The sequence below is a fragment of the Lytechinus variegatus genome, chromosome 4, assembly GCF_018143015.1.
Source record: "Lytechinus variegatus isolate NC3 chromosome 4, Lvar_3.0, whole genome shotgun sequence".
Taxonomy (NCBI): Eukaryota; Metazoa; Echinodermata; class Echinoidea; order Temnopleuroida; family Toxopneustidae; genus Lytechinus; species Lytechinus variegatus.
This window is the reverse complement of record NC_054743.1, coordinates 7,036,981-7,056,295: the sequence shown is the minus strand read 5'-3', so window position 1 is coordinate 7,056,295 and position 19,315 is coordinate 7,036,981. Positions and strand designations below refer to the sequence as shown.

At 37.6% G+C, this 19,315-nt stretch overlaps 1 protein-coding gene across 1 annotated transcript; it reads right to left on the bottom strand.

Moving 5' to 3' along the window:
* Positions 1 to 19,315, bottom strand: LOC121413277 (dynein assembly factor 3, axonemal-like). Its single transcript, XM_041606043.1, has 10 exons — positions 19,104 to 19,315; positions 7,663 to 7,805; positions 6,541 to 6,728; positions 5,998 to 6,144; positions 5,400 to 5,616; positions 4,330 to 4,452; positions 2,946 to 3,165; positions 2,296 to 2,413; positions 1,369 to 1,525; positions 1 to 90 (listed from the first exon to the last, which is right to left on the bottom strand). The coding sequence occupies exons 1-10, from the start codon at positions 19,168 to 19,170 to the stop codon at positions 19 to 21; spliced, it is 1,452 nt and encodes a 483-aa protein (XP_041461977.1). The 5' UTR covers positions 19,171 to 19,315; the 3' UTR covers positions 1 to 18.

Genomic DNA, 19,315 nt, shown 5'->3' with positions numbered 1-19,315 from the left:
TCCTCATAGTGGTGTGTGTCATGAGTCTCCTTTCCTCTCAAAGGTGAACCTCATTGTAGAGCACGTAAAACCATCTACTGGGTTGGATGCCTATAGGAATGAAGAAAAAGAGATTATCGAAGTACAATGAACCTATTAACAAAAGAGCATCTTTGGATGCAGACCAACATCAACAAGAAGTCAGAAATAGAACATGTACACATCATGAGAGGGAGGGGTATAGCATGGTGCTATATATTAGGTTCCTTTCATTGAAATAATTGAGAAAGTATTATCCTTTTAAAGTCAATCAAAACCCATCCATTCCACTGAATAAAATCAACAATAGGAAGGCAATGTGTGTACATTGCCAGATTCATTGATATCATTCATCGACAATATAGAGATGGTAAAAGGACTAGAAAAAGTTATCAAAGTTATAGTATAGCTTGTCCCTGCAACAGACATAGAACTAACTGTCTTTACATGACAAACACATGGTTTGAAAACAATCCCCTGGACCTGAAAACACAGATGTCTTGTCATTTATGAATTATATAAGACAATGTTTTTGATTGGTTGATAGGTGATATACCGGTAAAAAACAATTATTGCAAGCAAAACCAATCTTTATTAGCCAATGCTATTTGTGGTCGATTATAAACTTTGGAGTCATGGTGGCCAAGGAAATGAATCCATAGATTTTATCAAAAATTAAATCCGTGGTTTAAAAATTAATTCAGACGTGTACTACTACATCTGGGAGTAGACTGGTCAATGTACTTCAAAGGAAACCAAATCCCAAGAAGAGAAGCAATCTTATTAAAAAAGAGTAAAATGAGAGGAATAATCTAAAAAAAAGTTTCATCAAAATTGGTTATGAAATAAGCAAGTTATGGATTTTCAAAAAGTCTTGTACTTTCTATTGGGATCCTCAAATTGGCAATGGGCTTCAAAATGGCAGATTTTATGGACAACTCTCCATTTGTTTTGTACACAGTTTTTCAGATTCTTCTCCATTAACTTTCAAATTGCATATTGCCTCATTCTTAGCATAATTTATGTCCTTGCAAAATATAATTCACACCACATATGTCAAAGTCAGGAGGAAATGTGAAATATTGAAAATAAAGGGGTAAATTTGTGTACAAAACAAATGGAGGGTTGTCCAGAAAATCAGCCATTTTGAAGTGTATTTTCCAATTGGAGGATCCCCATAGAAAGTACAACAAGACTTTTCAAACGTCCATGACTTGCTCATTTCACAACCGATTTTGATGAAACTTGTTTCAAATTGTTCCTTCCTCTCATTTTACTCTTTCCAATAAGATTGCTTCTTGGGTTTTGGTTTTCTTTAATATCTTGTCAGAGGGGAACACTTTTCCTTACCTGGCAACCAGCATTCTTTGCCATGGCTGTAACCTTGTTAACAAACTCCTGACATTGTTCTTTCTTGAGTTCTAACATGTATCTAGCCGTCTCACAGATAACAGTAGCCTTGTCTGAAAACACCGCTGACATCTCAGGGGTAAGGTGATGAACCATACTGTAAGAAAACAAAGATAATTGAGCTTTGATCAGAGTGAACAAGACATGCTTTCATCATAACTGGGCAATTCAATAAATTATTTATGTCAAATCTGTTATCTGTGCAACTTTCTGATTAAATTTTCCTTGTTTTCCCGTAATAATAATCATAATTGGATTTATAAGTGCCATTTTCAAGTTGTAACAGTTTATGAAGTGACATATAAATGGAGTAATAATGGGGATCGCATTTACAAAAGATGGATTATTTCAAGGTGTTGCCCATATAAAAATATATCTTCTTAATCTCCTAAATAATTGCTGAACTGCATAAATTCACTATATTTCACAATTTTTATTTTAACATAAGTTTTATCAACAAAATGTACTTGTTTTGAGCTACAAGTATTGTCAATTTCTTATACCCATGTATTATGCATGTGTTTCAAGCTTTTTATCTGCAGTAAGAGCAGGACTGTTTTGAAATAAACAAACCATGAAATAAAATGATGAAAATGCAATGAAATATTCAAAGAGATGAAATATTTCAGGTATTTTATTTCTCATTCAAGCAAGACAGCCCTCCCATTTCAGACATTACAGTCCCTTACGATGGACAGTACTCTCAAATCACCAATGGTAACCGATTGCATGTTTCTGAATGCTATTTTACCACGAGTGGTGATTGATCGCCTATTGCCTGGAGTAGGATTCAAGCCCTCCACCGTCTGATTAATGAGATGCGAATCAGAACCACGACTCCATGATGCAATCATATTATGACCTCACCTGTTTGAGAAGTAGACGACATCAAACGCTCTCTTATACTTGCTCTTCTTCTGAAGGTCAGGTGCTGAACCGATCGGTAGATAATGGATTTCAACATTATCCAGGGACATCAACTCAGCTAAACAAATAAAATATGTGAAAGTTTCAAACAACTTTATCATGCTCTTTTAATCAGGACCCCTATTCATAAATCTGCAGAAGTCTAGTTATCACTTATACTACATAGACCACAGTTCACAAACAGACTTATTAAGGTTTGATAAATTTGGGCCCAAAGGCATAACATTCCAGCAGTTTTATACTAATTTTTGATGTTCTGAAAGTTGTACCCCCACTTGCCAAAGATCTCAGCTGTTGATTGGAATGCTACCAAATTTGGTATACACATACATGTAGTTCATTATCATTTTCTACACAACTGCTTTGTAAAATTAACATCATTACTCTTTCTGATAATCAATTCTTAATCAATTTTGCATATATGCAAAAAAAAAAACATCTTTAAAGATTGTTTTTCCATTTCCATGGTCCCAATAGTTTCGGCTTATGTGTGTGCAGATCTGTCTGTTCTTAGCGAAGCTGCCCTGCGGCATATGATTTGATAAGTTTGGATATTAATTCCAAACTGATAAATATAGAACTTTTTTTACCAGTTTCAGTTTCTGCTTTCCCATCTTCAACTTCCACCACCTTTCCATCTTCTTCCTTCTCTTCTTCTTCCTCCTCTTCATCTTCTTCTGTGATTTCTACCAGTTTACTCTCTTCTTTCTTTTCTTCAGCTGGTTTAGGGACTGGCATCACATATCTCTCTTTGTGTGTCAGTTCATGTAGGAGTGAAAGAATGTTGTACACAGCAACCTCTTGACTAGTCTATAGAAAGGAACACAAGCAGGGAGAAGAAAACAATAATAATAATAAGATGATCTTTGAAGGTTTCCATGGTGGAGAGAATATTGAAAGGTTTACGGTAAACACCATGTATGTAGTCCTGAAAAGGACTGTTTGTTATTCGTTCTTGATTGTATGTTAGCTCTGAAAAGAACTGTTATAGACTAGTCAAGTTCTTTTCAGAGCTAACATGCAATCAAGAAAGAATAACAAACAGTCCTTTTCAGGACTACATACATGGTGTTTACCGTAAAACCTTCAATAATAATGATAATACTATGCAACATTTATATCGCGCTTTATACAAACGTTTCAAAGCGCGGCATACTATTACCCCAGCTTTAGCATAGCTACCCTGATCAGGCGCATTAAGCATTCAAGGAATTCCTTCCTACTGGGTACCCATTTACTACACCTGGGTCGAGAGTGGCAAATGTAGATGAACACCTTGCCAAAGGACGGGAGTGCAGTGGTGGGATTTGAACCCCTGACCTTGTGGTTCAAAGAAACGTATACACCAATGATTCTTGAATCTAACATTTGACAGCCATCCAGAATAGCATTGAAACATGAATTTCATCAAACCTTATCAGATTCTTCAAAGCTACATATATTAAATTCATTTTACTAGTTTTAATACCAAAATTAATACCAAAATTAATTAATACCAAAATTGATTCAGTAAGTTTGTATTCTTGTAAATTGAGTAATGAAATACAACATCTCTTTATCTTTTATCAATATGAAATTGATAAAATCAAACTCTATGACAGCAATAATAATCATTTGGGACTCGGCTAAGTAATCTGTCGATTGAACCAGAACATTCCTACGCTGGATTTGGTAAATGCAAAGATGGCTTTACAAGACAATAGACAAGGAATATGCATGTTCATGACAATGTCTATTGGTCTTAAAACTTTATTTCTGCTCTATTTGACCCAGAACATCTGATATTTAATTAACAACTTGCATGAGTTAAATTTCCAGTAAAGTTGATGCCAAGCCAACTTCAATATCATAAAGTAAAGTATTCACGTCTGTATCATTACTTAAAGTTAATTATATATTTCTTAATGACAAAGGATAGCTTTTCAAATCTTTAAGCCAACAAATGAAAACCCCGATCACTGGATTGTTACTCACCTTGGTGTACAAACCATTTGATTTCTTGAAGAAACTTTCTTCCTCACATTCAATGCCATAGCTGAGGTACGGACTGCAAACTATATCACCCCAGTATCCCCTCTCAGCTATACGATCACCTCCCTAGAAATAAATAAAAACACATATCGTGTAATGTAAACAAGATTATTATAAAAGGAAACATAACCTTGGAGCCTGCTTTTTCTTTGGCATCAAAGGAATGTCAAAGATGTGAGAAGAAAATAACATATGTATTTGCAAACAATCTGTTTTTTTATATAAATAAGAATTATAGCTACATTTACATAGCACTTATTACACTTTGCTTGTAAGCACTTTACACTGCTACTATTATTACCCTGGTCATCAGATGCTGGCTGGGGAGCCTTCTAACAAGAGGTCAAAAACTCGATTGTTAGGCATGCTACATAGCTTTTCACATCCTACCGGGGACCCATTTAATACCTGGGTAGAGAGTGGCAAAGTGTGCATTGACACCTTGCCAAAGGATGCTAGGAAATGGTGAGATTCCAACACACCGGACATGATGGCTCAGTGGTAGAGCGTCCGCCTCATGGACGGGAGGTCGTGGGTTCGATCCCCGGCCGAGTCATACCAAAGACTTATAAAAATGGGACCTTCTGCCTTCTTGCTTGGCGCTCAGCATTTAGAATGGAGAAGGGTAATAATAACATATTATGTTATGCAGGGCCCGCTGGAAGAACAGCTTACAGCTGAGAGTGGCTACCCTGGGTAACTAAGAGTTATTATTATTAACACACAACCCTCTGATTGGAAGGCGAGAGTCAGAACCACTACACCATGACACTTCCACAAGATAAAATAAAACAATAGAATCAGTCAATGAATCAATTCAAACAAAATTTTCAAAAAACGGGACAGATCAAGCAAGATTAATCTGGGGAACATTTCACACAAAAAATTATGTCAGTGTATTTCACCGACTAATTTACTGTTAGCCAATCAGGTGAAAGAATTTCAGTAGCTTATAACAAATAGTGAAAATAACTACCGGTATTTGTTTTATGAAATACTCCTCTGATACCTACCTTTCTGATGATAAGACCAGAAATCAATGTCCTATTCTGAATGTTATAATCTGCTTCACGGAGTCCAAATGCTATCCCGGTCTCTCTCCAATAGGCATACTCTCTGTTATTCAACACACCTTTACCTCTGTCCCCGAGCTTCATACTGTAGTCCCAGTCATACGCTCCTTTGCGGGAGTCATAGCGCACCTCAAGATGTTTGCGTAATCTGTTATCCCTAACACATTGAAATTTAATAAAAAGACAAATGACATAATCAATATCACATCAAGCAAACACCAACTTATCTTATTTGATAATTAACTGCTTCATTTTGCTCTTTGAAATATTTTTACAGCTCCTTGAAATATTTTTTTCTGCTCATTTCATTTCAGAACTACTTTAAGAACACCCCAAATGCATTGTCAGAATAACCCTAATAGAACAAGTACATGTATTACATCAGTTCTTCTTTAAAGTCTAACCTATGGTTGAATGCTTTGAGAAAAGGGACCTTCTACAACCATTGAAAGAGACTTGCTATCAATGAAAAGTGTTTACTTTTAAAAGTCTCATTCAATGATAACACACTAATTGAAAATATGTCTATTAAACTTACCAAAACTTTGCGATATCAGCCGTCCTTAGATCAGGATTCCTTAAGAACTTCAATATGGCTTCCATTTGGTCCCTCTCTTTAAACTTGAGAGCAGAGAGATGAACCGATGGCATTCTTTCAACAAGGTAATCTGCATCCGTTACCATCCTGAAAATCCAAGAAAAATAGAAATATAAAATCATACTCACTTGTTTAAGTGTCAAACAATGAATTACAGATAGACAAAATCAAAGAGAACATCTTTACTTGATTACATCAGTGATGGCATTCCTCTGAAGAGTTCATGGAGAGATCACACCATTCGTGATAATTGTGGACACAACTTTTTAGTTAAGAATTATAAAAATACATTTTAAAGAAGAGAGAAAAGGAGTAGATCTTCGCATAAAGGTAAATTACTTTCATTGACATTAACATGAGGGCTTCATACGGAGATTCTTATATTTGGTATGTTTTTTTCTCACCAACTTTCCATTTAATGAATTTGAAGAAAATCAAAGAAAAAGTATTCATGTCAGATAAGTTGATTTCATTAATTTTCACCTTAGTAGTTGGTTGCTCCTTGATACAATGTAATCAAAGACTTGTTGTCTGATCAGAGTATTGCCGTAGATCTCTAGGAAGAATTCGGTCTTCTCCTGCAGACCCATATCCTTGGGTGGCTCCAGGATTAGGTGGAGAAGAAGGAGCTGACGGATGTAAAGCTCCAGGTTTCCTTCGATAATGTAGAACTGTTGAGAGATAAAGAAGAAATTTCTTTAATGATCTATAGGTAAAAGAGCAGTAATGGGTTGCATTTTTTAATCTAAAAAAAGGCAAGAAATTGAAATGATCTGACTTTATAACTTTTCCTCTCTAATTGCCACCCACTAGATCAACATTTTGCATTTGGTTCCATCCCTAATTGTCTAATTCCAATCATTTCCATTCAGAGGGGTATGTCATCAATAGTTTTGTCAGTCAAGTTGTCAGATTTGAGTACTATCCTTGATTTTTGATTGGCTGGGCTGCTGAGATGCAATGTTACCATGGTAACTTTTGGATAAAATAGAGTTTGCCAGATTAAATGTCTGACAGGTCCTTTCATAGAACGCTTCCCTGGCAATACCAATTTCATCTAATATCCACTTGCTCTAACATCACTTTTATATATCATCGCTTCTCAACCACTTTTTACTCGACGACCACTTGGCCTATCATATTGTTTTTTAGGCCCACCTACCTAAATTTTAAGAAAATGTCCATTTTAATGAAAATGTTTCATGAAATTTGAACTAAAAGCTCTGAGCACTTTCTAAACAGTTTAATGGCTAATCTGCATTCGCAAAAGTCCCATGTTTGACTCAAGTAGACCGATAGGACAAAACATGTTTGGACAGGTCTGTGCAATATACCATAGTTTTTCTCCTTTTGGAGCTTCTCGCGGCCCACCTGAGAAAGATTTGCGGCCCATCGGTTGAGAAGCACTGGTCTAAATGACTGAATGAATTATCAATGAACCAAATTTTGATTTGACAAAGTTGGCATTAGACAAAAGGATGTTTGGACCAAGCAGAAATTAGACCAAACTGATAGTAGACAAAGTGAATTGAGCCAAGATTGACAATCTGAGAATTAGATCATCTGCTAGTAGTAGACTAAATGGATCCAAACCATTTCACTCACCTTCAGTTTTCTCTTCCTGTGTCTCCATGCTCTAGCTACTGTTGTAAGAAGATGTCGTATATCACCACTACCAATCAGAAGGATCTGAATGGCATCATCAGCTCCATCATTTACACTTACGTCTTTGATTCTTGATACCAGATCTGTAAAACATACAATTGTAAAGGGATGTCATTAGACATAACTGTGTTTAAAGATAAAGTTGAGATCAATAATAATAGGTAATTATATATCTATTTTTAAAAAGGCAGTTTCTATTATACCTGTGTTTGTTTTGGAATAAGTTACATATTTGAACATTATTATTTTGAAATTATTCTTTCTTTCCAAAGGGAGAAAGAAAGATATTGAAACTGTTATTTCTATGTGAAGGAATGGAGAAAAAAAGATAGAAGCCGAGGAAGGAAAGAAGAAAGAGAGAACAAAAAGAAAGGTAAAGAAGGAAAAGTAAGAGGAAATGAAAGGAGAATAGAAACGTAAAAGGAGACAGAAACAGAGGGAATACATGATATTTCATTCCCAAGCACTATCAACCCTGTATTGTCTGATAATCCCTCTTAAGTAAATCTTTTTACCTCCATAGGCAAGGGTTAGACCACAAACAATAGCTGTGATATTATGTAAGACCAAAAGCAGCTCTGCCTGTAGACCTTTCAGAATTAAATCATTGTATTTGATATTTAATCAAGTTTTCAAAGGCATAATGAATTTTGAAATCCAATGTTATGTTGTTTCCAATTTGGAACGAAGAAAATCGGCCCAAAATAAGGAAATAAAAATGACTGCACGCACAGGCGAGCACATTTGCGTATGCAATTGCGGTTTAGTTCTTTTCCAACCCATCGAGCTCAAGAAACACATGTTTAGATACTTAAATAACTGGCCTGGGGTGATTCAGGTTTTTCATGGTTCAAACTAGGGTTTGCCTTCTACAGTTCTGCAGTGATGGTTTGCATCATGCTTATTCTTTCTTCTTCACCCATTCTCTCCTTTTTCTTCTCTTTCTGCTTCCGCTTCTTCCTCTCCTCATTTTTGTCCCCTTTCCCATTGTTCTTCCCCTTCTCCCTCCTTCTTTTTTCATATTCTTCTCTTTCATTTCCTTATCCTCCTCCTCTTTTTTTCCCATTCTCCTTCTTCTTGTTTTTATAATACTTTTATACCGCATTTACTGGAAAAATAGTTATTCCTGCAGTCAAGTTTCCAAGTCTATCTTGTTGTCTTCCTAGCTTGGATAAGTTCGAAAACTGAGTCTGTGCTATTTGTGCAATGTGCTGCGCCAATGTATTGAAATGAAAAAGGCACTACTCCCATGTGTGCAGCGTTCTCGCCAGTGTATAATACGCATGGTGCAAACACCATGCGTGCGGAAATGGAGACCAAGTGGAACCATGCGTAAAATTTCAGCGACATGCGTGGAAAAATTAAATGGAAATATTCATTAAAAAAAAATACACTCCCTGAACTCATCTTAGTGATATCAACTTAATTTATCGGGTTGCGCCGAAGTCCCACCAACTTAAGACCACTTACAGGCCTCTTACGCCACGGCTAGGAAAGTGGCAAGGCGCCCAGCTAGCTCGCGGCTGCTCGCTACGGTTCTCCTCCCGACTCCCTGGTCCTTTCATTCTCTCCCAGTCATCCATGACCCAACTCACTGCAGACATAAAAACCACACACACAAATTCTCTCCCCATCATCACAAGATCAACTCACTGCAAACATTATACACACACAGGACACAACGCAAGCACATGTTTGACCGTGGTTTGACCCTGGCAATTGTTTCTTCGAAGTGATTGTTTATAATTTTTAGTGCTGTGATGATAGTGATTTCCGTGCTTGACTGATATCTGATTTGATTTAATCCAAGTTTGAATGTGTGGTACTTGGTTTACTTGAGGTCTGTATGTTTACTGTTTAGTATTTTTAGCCCATTATTTGTCAAGAAAGATCCCAGGACCAAAATCCAGTTGAAACCAATTAGAGCAAAACCAATTAAAACCAGTTGACCAACTGGTTTCAATAGGGAAATTGGAACAACTGGTTCCAATTGAAAACCAGTTGCCAACTGGTTCCAGTTAAAACCAATTGGGCAACTGGAACCAGTTGGCTATTGGTTTCAATTGGTTTTCAATTGGTTCCAGTTGTTCCAATTTCCCTATTAAAACCAGTTGAATCCAATTGGAGGCAACTGGTTTCAATTGGAACCAGTTGAAACCAATTGGTTTCCAACTGGATCCAATTGGAACTTCCAGTTGGAATTAACTTAATTAGTTAGCATTTGCACTAACTATTGCTCATGCCAACACAGAAGCAGTGTTATTTGTCTATTAATACCAATGTAAAGGGCATTGATAAAATACAGACTTTCATATGTATATATTCATATTGGAGTTCTTCAAATATATGTATTTTTATTTGATGTAATTTGGTAACAGTTAGTGGTGTACTAATTATCTTTGAATCTGTTTTAATTATAATCTATAACATTTATGAACATGGTTTTCACTGCTAAGTATTGGAAACACTTATCTGAAAAAAGTGTAGAACTTCAAATTGAAAAAAATTAAATAGATACATTGTAAATTATGATGAATCTCATAAAACATTAATCTGTGCACACTGGCAGAAAATATGCAAATTAAGTGGTTTCAATTGGATCCAGTTGGGTAACTGGAAAATTTCCAATTGGAAACCAATTGGAAATCATTTCCAGTTACCCAACTGGATCCAGTTAGGATTTCCAGTTACCCAACTGGTTCCAGTTTTATTTCCAGTTACCCAACTGGTTCCAATTAGAATTCAGTTACCCATCTTTCCAGTTAGAAGTCATCTCCAGTTACCCAACTGGTTCCAGTTAGAAATAATTTCCAGTTGGAAGTCATTTCCAGTTACCCAACTGGTTCCAGTTAGGATTTCCAGTTGCCCAACTGGTTCCAGTTAGGATTTCCAGTTACCCAACTGGTTCCAGTTAGGATTTCCAGTTACCTAACTGGTTCCAGTTAGAAATCATTTCCAATTGGAAGTCATTTCCAGTTACCCAACTGGTTCCAGTTAGGATTTCCAGTTGCCCAACTGGTTCCAGTTAGGATTTCCAGTTACCCAACTGGTTCCAGTTAGAAATCATTTCCAGTTGGAAGTCATATCCATTTACCCAACTGGTTCCAGTTAGGATTTCCAGTTGCCCAACTGGTTCCAGTTAGGATTTCCAGTTGCCCAACTGGTTTCAACTGGAAATTGTTAAATTCCAGTTAAAACCAATTGAAACCAGTTGAAACCAATTGAAACCAGTTGGAAATCCAACTGGTTTCAATTGGATTTTGGTCCTGGGATCTGCATTCGTGTCAAAATACAATGTAAAAAGATAAAGTTTTTGTAGAACTTTCGTACAATTCTGAGAAAAGTAATTTTATCATAGAATATACCTGCAAGCCGGGGGGCCACTTACATGTACATTGACGAGTGGATACCATGCGCGACCTAAAAAAACACGTAAAAAGGATATCCTTTTCACGATAGGGCACGTTACGTACGTAACGTGAAAAGGGTGTCAAAAACACAAAAATAATGAAAAAAGGGTATCTATTTCGCTAGGAAAATTACGTGTTTAGGGTCGAATTTGCGGGGATGAAAAACAAAATTAAAATGTTTTATAAAGGATGTCCTTTTTGCCCCAACAATACGTGTTTAGAGTCCTATTTGCGCGAGGTGTAGAAGGTGGGGTCGTACTAAACCAAATAAGGTAAAGCCGACAACCAAAGGACCAGTAACAATAAAACATTCCTGTACTTGTTTAGGGGTTCATTTCAGGGAATATTTGCCAAGAGTATCGTTTTGTTTCCAATACTTGTTAAGGGTAGGGTTTCACACGCCAATACTTGTTAAGGGGTGCATTTTCAGAATATGGAAATTACGTGTTAAGGGTGCTTTTCGAGACCCCATGGTCGCGCATGGTATCCACTCGTGAATGGAAGTGCCCCCCCCCCCCCCCCCCCGGGCCTGCAAGCCTGCAAATGTGAAGTTGAAATTATTTAAATGATGCATTTAAAAAAAAGACTATCCATCATGAATGCCGTCCAAAGCCTCTCTTTGCAATTAAATTTACCCTGACCTAATTTCTCAACACAGGCCATGTAGCAGCCAAACCCAACACAGAATGAAAAGGGCGACAATCTTGTAACCCCCCCCCCCCCCTCCGCAAGAATATCAGATTTCCAAACATGTGCTTCTCAAGATTGTGCAATACTAGCGGAGACAAAGAAAGTTATGTAAACAACTCGCGGAGGGTTGGGACTAGTCTTTGTTTTCAGTCACTTAAGAAAATGGCAAACTGGATAAAGGTGAAATACATCATTAAAAAATGATTGTTTGGAATGAAAAGACTAAGATTAAAGGAAATATGACTGAAAAATATCCATAGTTCAATCGCTAATTTCATTACTGACAGAACAATAATGTGTTTTATTAACTTCTGGTCAATATTCCAATATGACAAGACTCCCATTTAAGACTAGCGAGCAAATGATGGTGGGGGGGGGGTTCTGGAATGAAAACCCCCCAAAAAAACTTCTCACACAAGTCACACACAAATCCCTATGTACTTTGATGATACAATCACAAGTGTTGCTTAACGCAACGCACGTGCTCTGTACTGGCTTTGCACAGTCACAGAAATACACACAACACACACGATGCATCACGGCATACACTGCAGGCTCCAAGCAGAGAAAGTTTGTCCTCTGCTCGAAGTAAATCATTCTGTCAGCTCCAAATTCCATGTTTTTTCTATCTCAGTGCTTGGATTCGGCGCTGGCTCCCAAGCCTACTGAACGGCAAGTATCTGTGCATTTATGTGCATTTGTGTGGGCTTAAAAATACGCCACAATGGGGCTTCCTTAGCGTCTCTATTTGATGAAAAGGCCGTCGCTTCCGCGCTCCGCTAGGGAGGGGTGAACCCCCCCTCCCGCACCCACCCCCTAGGAGTGGCAGCACAAGTCCCCGACATGCGTGATTTTTTTTCTGGCGAGAACGCTGCATGTGTGAACATAATGCCACGCAGACCAGAACTTGTCTAACTTTGTCTTGAAGCCATTGATTGTTGATGCTGTGACTACCTTTCTTTCCATCTTAGTCTTGACTTGTTCTTTTCTTGGAGTTGGGGTCTTCTAATCTAGCTTTTCCTCCACTTCTTCCCACTCACACTACCGCCTTTTAATTGGCAGTGGATTTCTAACTAGTGGGTCGCGCATGCTGCGACGCCACTTCTGGCGTCCACAACACACAACTTTCATGGCTTGATTTTTCTGTGTGCGGCGGCATGAACCATCTTCCTCCTACGGGTCCTACCTACTACTAGCTCCTCCCATTAATGCATTGCTTCTCCATTTTATCCAACTTCTTCGTGTTCTGATGTTTCATCTTTGGTGTGTATCATACATGTATAAGTAACGAAAAGACTACACCAAACCAAAGCTTTGGTCTCTGTTATACTGGTTGTTCCGTTGAACTCCATTGGTTCCACTCACCAAATTACAGAGACCAAAGTTCTAACTCGATCAGTACAGGGACTCTTATTTATTAGTTCAGGTAAACCAGGGCAGGAGCTTGGGAAGTGGGAGTTGCGTGATAGCCGAAGTAAGTCACTGGTTTTTTTTCCTTTTAAGTTTATTTTTCCCATTTTGGTGCATTTCAGGCCAAAACGGAATAATAATTTCTATTTTGGTCCAGTTCTTTTCATATATTTTTCATTAAATAAATATTATTTTATTACAGACAAAAATCAATGAGCCCCATTGGGGGGATTTTGCATTGTTACAATGTAACCCCCTAAATGGCGGCAGCACGATCGCGAGCCGTCTGTTCAGGAGATATTAAAAAAATAATTAAAATAAAAAAAATCCATGAAACAGATGGCTAAGCGGCTGCCAGTTGTCTACGAAAAGAGCGCATGCACGATCACTGAATTAATCTAGTCATTAGGCAGACATGGGTATTCTCCAAAATGGGGTAGAATCACTCATTCAATTAACAAGGTTAAAATATAACCTTGTTCTCAGTTGTATCTCTATGTGTGGCAAAATAAGGGTGGCAATGTTTGGGATATTTTCTCTTTTTCTTTGGGACGAATGCTTGATTTTTTTACACTGACAGCTTCCATTACATTTATTTCTTATACACTTGGCTCTAATTTAAATTTGACTCTTTAAATAATTTTTTTATTATTGAAAATAGAGATCCTCTTAGTACCTCAATTATATGGATGAAAGTCTATTGCGGCACAGAATACCGACAGCGAGGCACAAACTGGACCCTCAAAAATAGGAAAAGTTAGACCTCCATGTCTCCATGAGGTATGAGGGCGCTGTGTGGTTGACGTGAACGTTATTTTTATCAGCTCCAATTTTGGAAGTTTTTTAATAGATTTTTCATCCTTTTAAATTCGTATTTTTTAATACTATTTGAATAAATAGATGACTTAGGTGTCATATTTTCAGCCAGTATAAACTTTGATTGTTTTTGATGCACGAAAATTGAGGATTGATTTGGATTGAAAATTTGTTCTCCTTCGTCGGTCATCGTTTGTAACTGCGTTCCGCTGTGAACGGGGATCTACGTGTGTACCCGGCCAGCCGGCCCCGGTACATGGGACTTGGATTTCGTGCATTGCACTGTTCCGGTACTTAAAATGGCGGCAAGCACTACTTGAACTGACGTCGGCGATCTTATTTTCCTTCATCGGTTGTGTGATAAGCGGTGTCGTGAGTTTATTTATACTGCCGATTTTACTGTTCATATTTATTAAAGAATTATTTGCAATATTTCGTCAATGAGGTGTGTTTTTACGACATTTTTAGACATTCGTAACTGTGATTTTGTGACTGCACTGATCTGTTCATTATTATTACGAATACGACTCCATATTTTCATTATTGCTTGTGAACTCGAACTTAGTCAGGAGTAGAAGTACAGTGAATGATTATTGCAATATGGATGCCCAAAATGATCCTAAAGGAAATACGAAAGTAACAAAATCATCAAAAACTTTAAAACCGAAGTCACGACGTAAGGACACTGATGTGGAAAAAACTGAAGATATTGATTCCTGTGCACAATGTAAAAAACCCTTCGACAAGAACCAATCATGTATAGAATGTGAAAGATGCGAAGGATGGTTTTGTGCAAAATGTTGCGCCCTCTCACCGGATGAATTTTTACTTTTTAGAAATGTTTTATCTGCACATTGGTTCTGTAAGATATGTGAAAAGAAAGCTATGGAAGCAATCAAATGTGACCAAATTGTAGAAGAAAGATGCAAAAAATTTTTAAGTGACGCAAGTGATAGATTGTCGAAACTTGAAGTGATGGCTGATCACTGGAAAGAAGTTGAAATTCAGTATACAAAAATTGTGATGTTGAATTAAAGAACTTAAGAGAAGACATGAAAATCTATGGCCATGAACCACAGGATATCTCTGCTTCAGTGAAACTGATTGTTAATGAATGCCTTGACGAGGAAAAGGAGAAAGACAAAAGAAGGTGCAATGTTATTATCCATGGCATACCTGAAAAAGAAACTGATGATAGGCAGGAGAAATTAGATGAAGATCTTGCCAGAGTTTCTTCAGTGTTTGATATTCTCAAAATTGACTGCGAGTGTGAGTTTAAGACTTTAAGACTTGGAAAAAGTGGTCAACCTGGCCAAGACTCTAAGCCTCGTCCTTTACTAGTAAAATTACCTAGTAGCTCCATTAGGGATAGCATATGTAAGCGTGCTATTCAACTGAAAAACGAATCGTCAATGGAGGATGTGTACATCCAGCCTGACCGTACGAAGAAGGAGCGGTCAATAAGAGCAGAGTTGGTGAAGGAGCTGAAGAAAAGACAGTTGGCCGGTGACTCCACCTGGAGGATACAGAATGATAGACTAGTGAAAAAAAGACAAAGCACTGAAACTGATAAAAACCAAACCGAATTGAGATCCTTTCGAGAAGAAAACTAAAAAACTTCGAAAAGACTATCAAAATAACACATCTTCAGTTTCTTCTAATCATCTTGATGTACATGTAGCACCAGAACACCTAAGATGCATGTATAGTAATGTAGACTCACTTCTAAATAAACGGGAAGAATTGGAAATACGAATTGAATTAGAGAAACCTGATATTATTGCACTATCTGAGATTTTTCCTAAAAACTCACAAACGGACATTGAACAATTTGAATTTAATTTGCCGGGCTACCGTCTTTTTTTACCAAGCAAACACAAGAGGGGAGTAGCAATCTATGTTCACGATCACTTACAAGTACAAGAACTTTTGCCAATCTCATGTGAATTTGAAGAAAGTGTGTGGTGCCTTCTGGAAACTGCTAGGGATAAGATTTTAATCGGATGCATTTACAGAAGCCCAAATAGTTCTGATGAAAATAATCAAAGTCTTCTCAACCAACTTCACGAAATTGTCTCTCGACACAACCATACTCATGTCATTATTGTTGGTGACTTTAATTTGCCAAACATAGACTGGGAAGGAAATTCAACAACAAGTCGTGGAAACTTTTCTGATCAGTTTTTGGAACTGCTTGATGATTTATTTCTGACACAATTGGTATCTGAACCTACAAGACAGAGAAATGGTCAGCGGTCTAATTTGTTGGACTTGTTAATTACAAATCATGAAGAAATAATTGAATACTGGATTTTGAGTTCTCCACTTGGAAAAAGTGACCATCTTGTACTTTCTTTTGAAATTGAGATGTATCCAGTTAGAGTTAAACCAGGTCCTCGTTATGCATACTTTCGTGGCAATTATGAAGAGATGAAGAGTTATGTAAAGGAAAACAATAGTTTTGCAGTACCATCTAACTCTGATGTAAACACCAGATATGCACAGATAGTACAGGCTTTGAGAGAAGTGACAGATCTCTTCGTCCCTAAGATCAAACCATCACGTAGAAGGTCTGCATGGTTGGATAGGAAAGCAAGTGAGGCAGTTCATGAGAAACACAAAGCATGGAATCGCTATCAGAAGAATAGAACTATCTCTAATAGATTGGATTACAACAAAGCCAGAAATAAAGCTACAAGTATTATCAAGCAGGCTAAAAAGAACTTTGAAAATAAACTGGCATCTGAGGTCAAAACAAATCCAAAAAGTTTTTGGCAATATGTACAAAATAAGACAAAATCCAAATCCTGTCTAGGAGAGTTGACTCGGCCAGATGGCACAACTGTAGATGATGACTTCGATAAAGCTGAGGTGTTAAATGATTTCTTTGCATCAATATTTACGCAAGAAGATATCAGTAATCTTCCTTCATTTCTTGAGAGACCCTTTGACTCTATTCTTAATGATATTGTCATTACAAGAGATATGGTTCTGGAAAGATTATTGATGCTGGACAAAACTAAGTCTCCAGGGCCGGACTCCAAATCGGATATTGAAAGAACTTGCAGATGAATTAGCCCAACCACTTGCCGATCTCTTCAATGAATCCTTGAGGAGTGGTTCCGTTCCTGTAGCTTGGAAGATGGCGAATGTAACTCCACTATTTAAAAGAGGAGATAAACGTAATCCCAACAATTACAGACCAGTGAGTTTAACAAGTACAATTGGCAAAGTTATGGAACAGATTATTCGAGAAAAGATTATTAATCACATGGTTACAAACCAGCTGTATAGCTCACATCAACATGGATTCAGAAAAGGTAAATCATGTGCTACTCAACTTCTGGAAGTTATTGAGGAATGGACTAAGGATTTGGATAAAGGAAAGTCAATTGACTGTATCTATTTGGACTACAAAAAAGCATTTGATAGTGTCCCCCATCGAAGACTTCTGCTTAAGCTTCATTCATATGGAATCAGAGGTAGTGTCTTGAACTGGATCAGATCCTTCTTAAAGAACAGAGAGCAACGGGTGGTTGTTAATGGAGTTTTCTCGAATTCTGTTGGAGTCAGTAGTGGAATTCCCCAAGGAAGTGTTATCAGTCCTGAGCTATTTCTGATTTTCATAAATGATTTACCAGATGTCCTAACTTCTCAAGCAAGTGTTATTAAGTTATTTGCTGATGATACCAAATTATTTGCTGAAGTTAACAACGATCAAGAATGGGAAATCCTTCAAGCTGATTTACTGAGGATTCAAAATTGGGCAATCAGATGGCAACTTCCCTTCAATACAGGAAAGTGTAAAGTCCTTCACTATGGCAGAAAGAACCTGCACTATGACTATAAGTTAAGTTTGAATGGCCCGACCATCGAAACGAGCCACAGTGAAAAGGACCTAGGAGTCATTTTCGACGATCAGCTAAGTTTTTCTCAGCACATAGATCAGATAGCAAAGGCAGGAAATAAGAAGATGGGGATTATCAAGAGATCTTTCTCTTTCCTTGAACCTAAGAGCTTCAAGCTACTTTATAAGTCCATAGTTCGACCTGCTTTGGAGTATTGTTCTCAGATTTGGCATCCATACTTAAAGAAGGATCAGACGAAACTCGAAAGAGTTCAACGAAGAGCTACAAAAGCAGTTCCGAGTTTACACGACAAGAGTTACCCGGAAAGATTGGCCCAATTGAAGTTACCTTCATTATCTTACCGACGTCACAGAGCAGATCTTATCCAAGTTTTCCGAATAACTCAAGGGACTGACGATTTAGAGACTTCTAAATTCTTCAAATTCAATGAAGACTCCAGAACTAGAGGACATATATATAAGATCGAGAAACCTAGAGCAAATACTCGAAAGAGACAAAATTCTTTCTCACATCGAGTAGTATCCGAGTGGAATAACTTGCCAAGCCAAGTAGTGAAGAGTACTTCCATAAACTCCTTCAAATCAAACTTGCAGAAATCTTGGAAGCCGAATAAGGATAAGTTTAACCCAAACCTATCTTTTACATGCCCATGTTTTCATTAATAACTTGCTGAAACCACACATTGCCATACAACTAGTTTCAGTTTTGTTCCACTGTACCGACTTTATGAAATCAAGAAATCAAGAAATTGGAAGGAGAGGGGCAAACAAGTTTTTCATAGGTAAAACTTTACGCCCGCAACAAGGTATGTTAACAAGGTATGTTATATTCATTTTCGGTATCGATCGGCCATTTGTTTTCATTTTTGAAAGGAGAATGAACGTGACAGAACTTTTCCTTTTTTGAGGGTCCAGTTTGTGCCTCGAAAATTGATGTTTAATCGAGGTATAATCGAGGTAAGTGCATAATTGAATTTTTCCCCTATTTGGGGTGCTATTGCGACCCCATTCTACCCCATTTTGTAGAGTACCCGCTGCCTACACGGACGAGTCATCATGGGCTCCGGCGCGGGCCGGAGCTCCCTGCCGCTGGGTTAGTCATTACCGCGCGCGCGCCGGCCACCACCGGTACAACTGACATCAATTTCGATACGTGGGGCCATCAAAACAGTACGATGACAACTTACCTTTGTCCTGGAGATCTAACGCCGAGCTAAATCCCCAAAACGTGATGGCACCTAAAGAATCAACCATCTTCACTATTTATGGAGACAATTCTATGATGTAATCTGTTTCCGATGAAGAAATAAAGTGTCTATTTCATCTTGATCTCAGGCTCAGATCTTGAAATCGTAACTTGACAACGGAAAACAATGTATGGTGTCGTTTATGGCGCAGA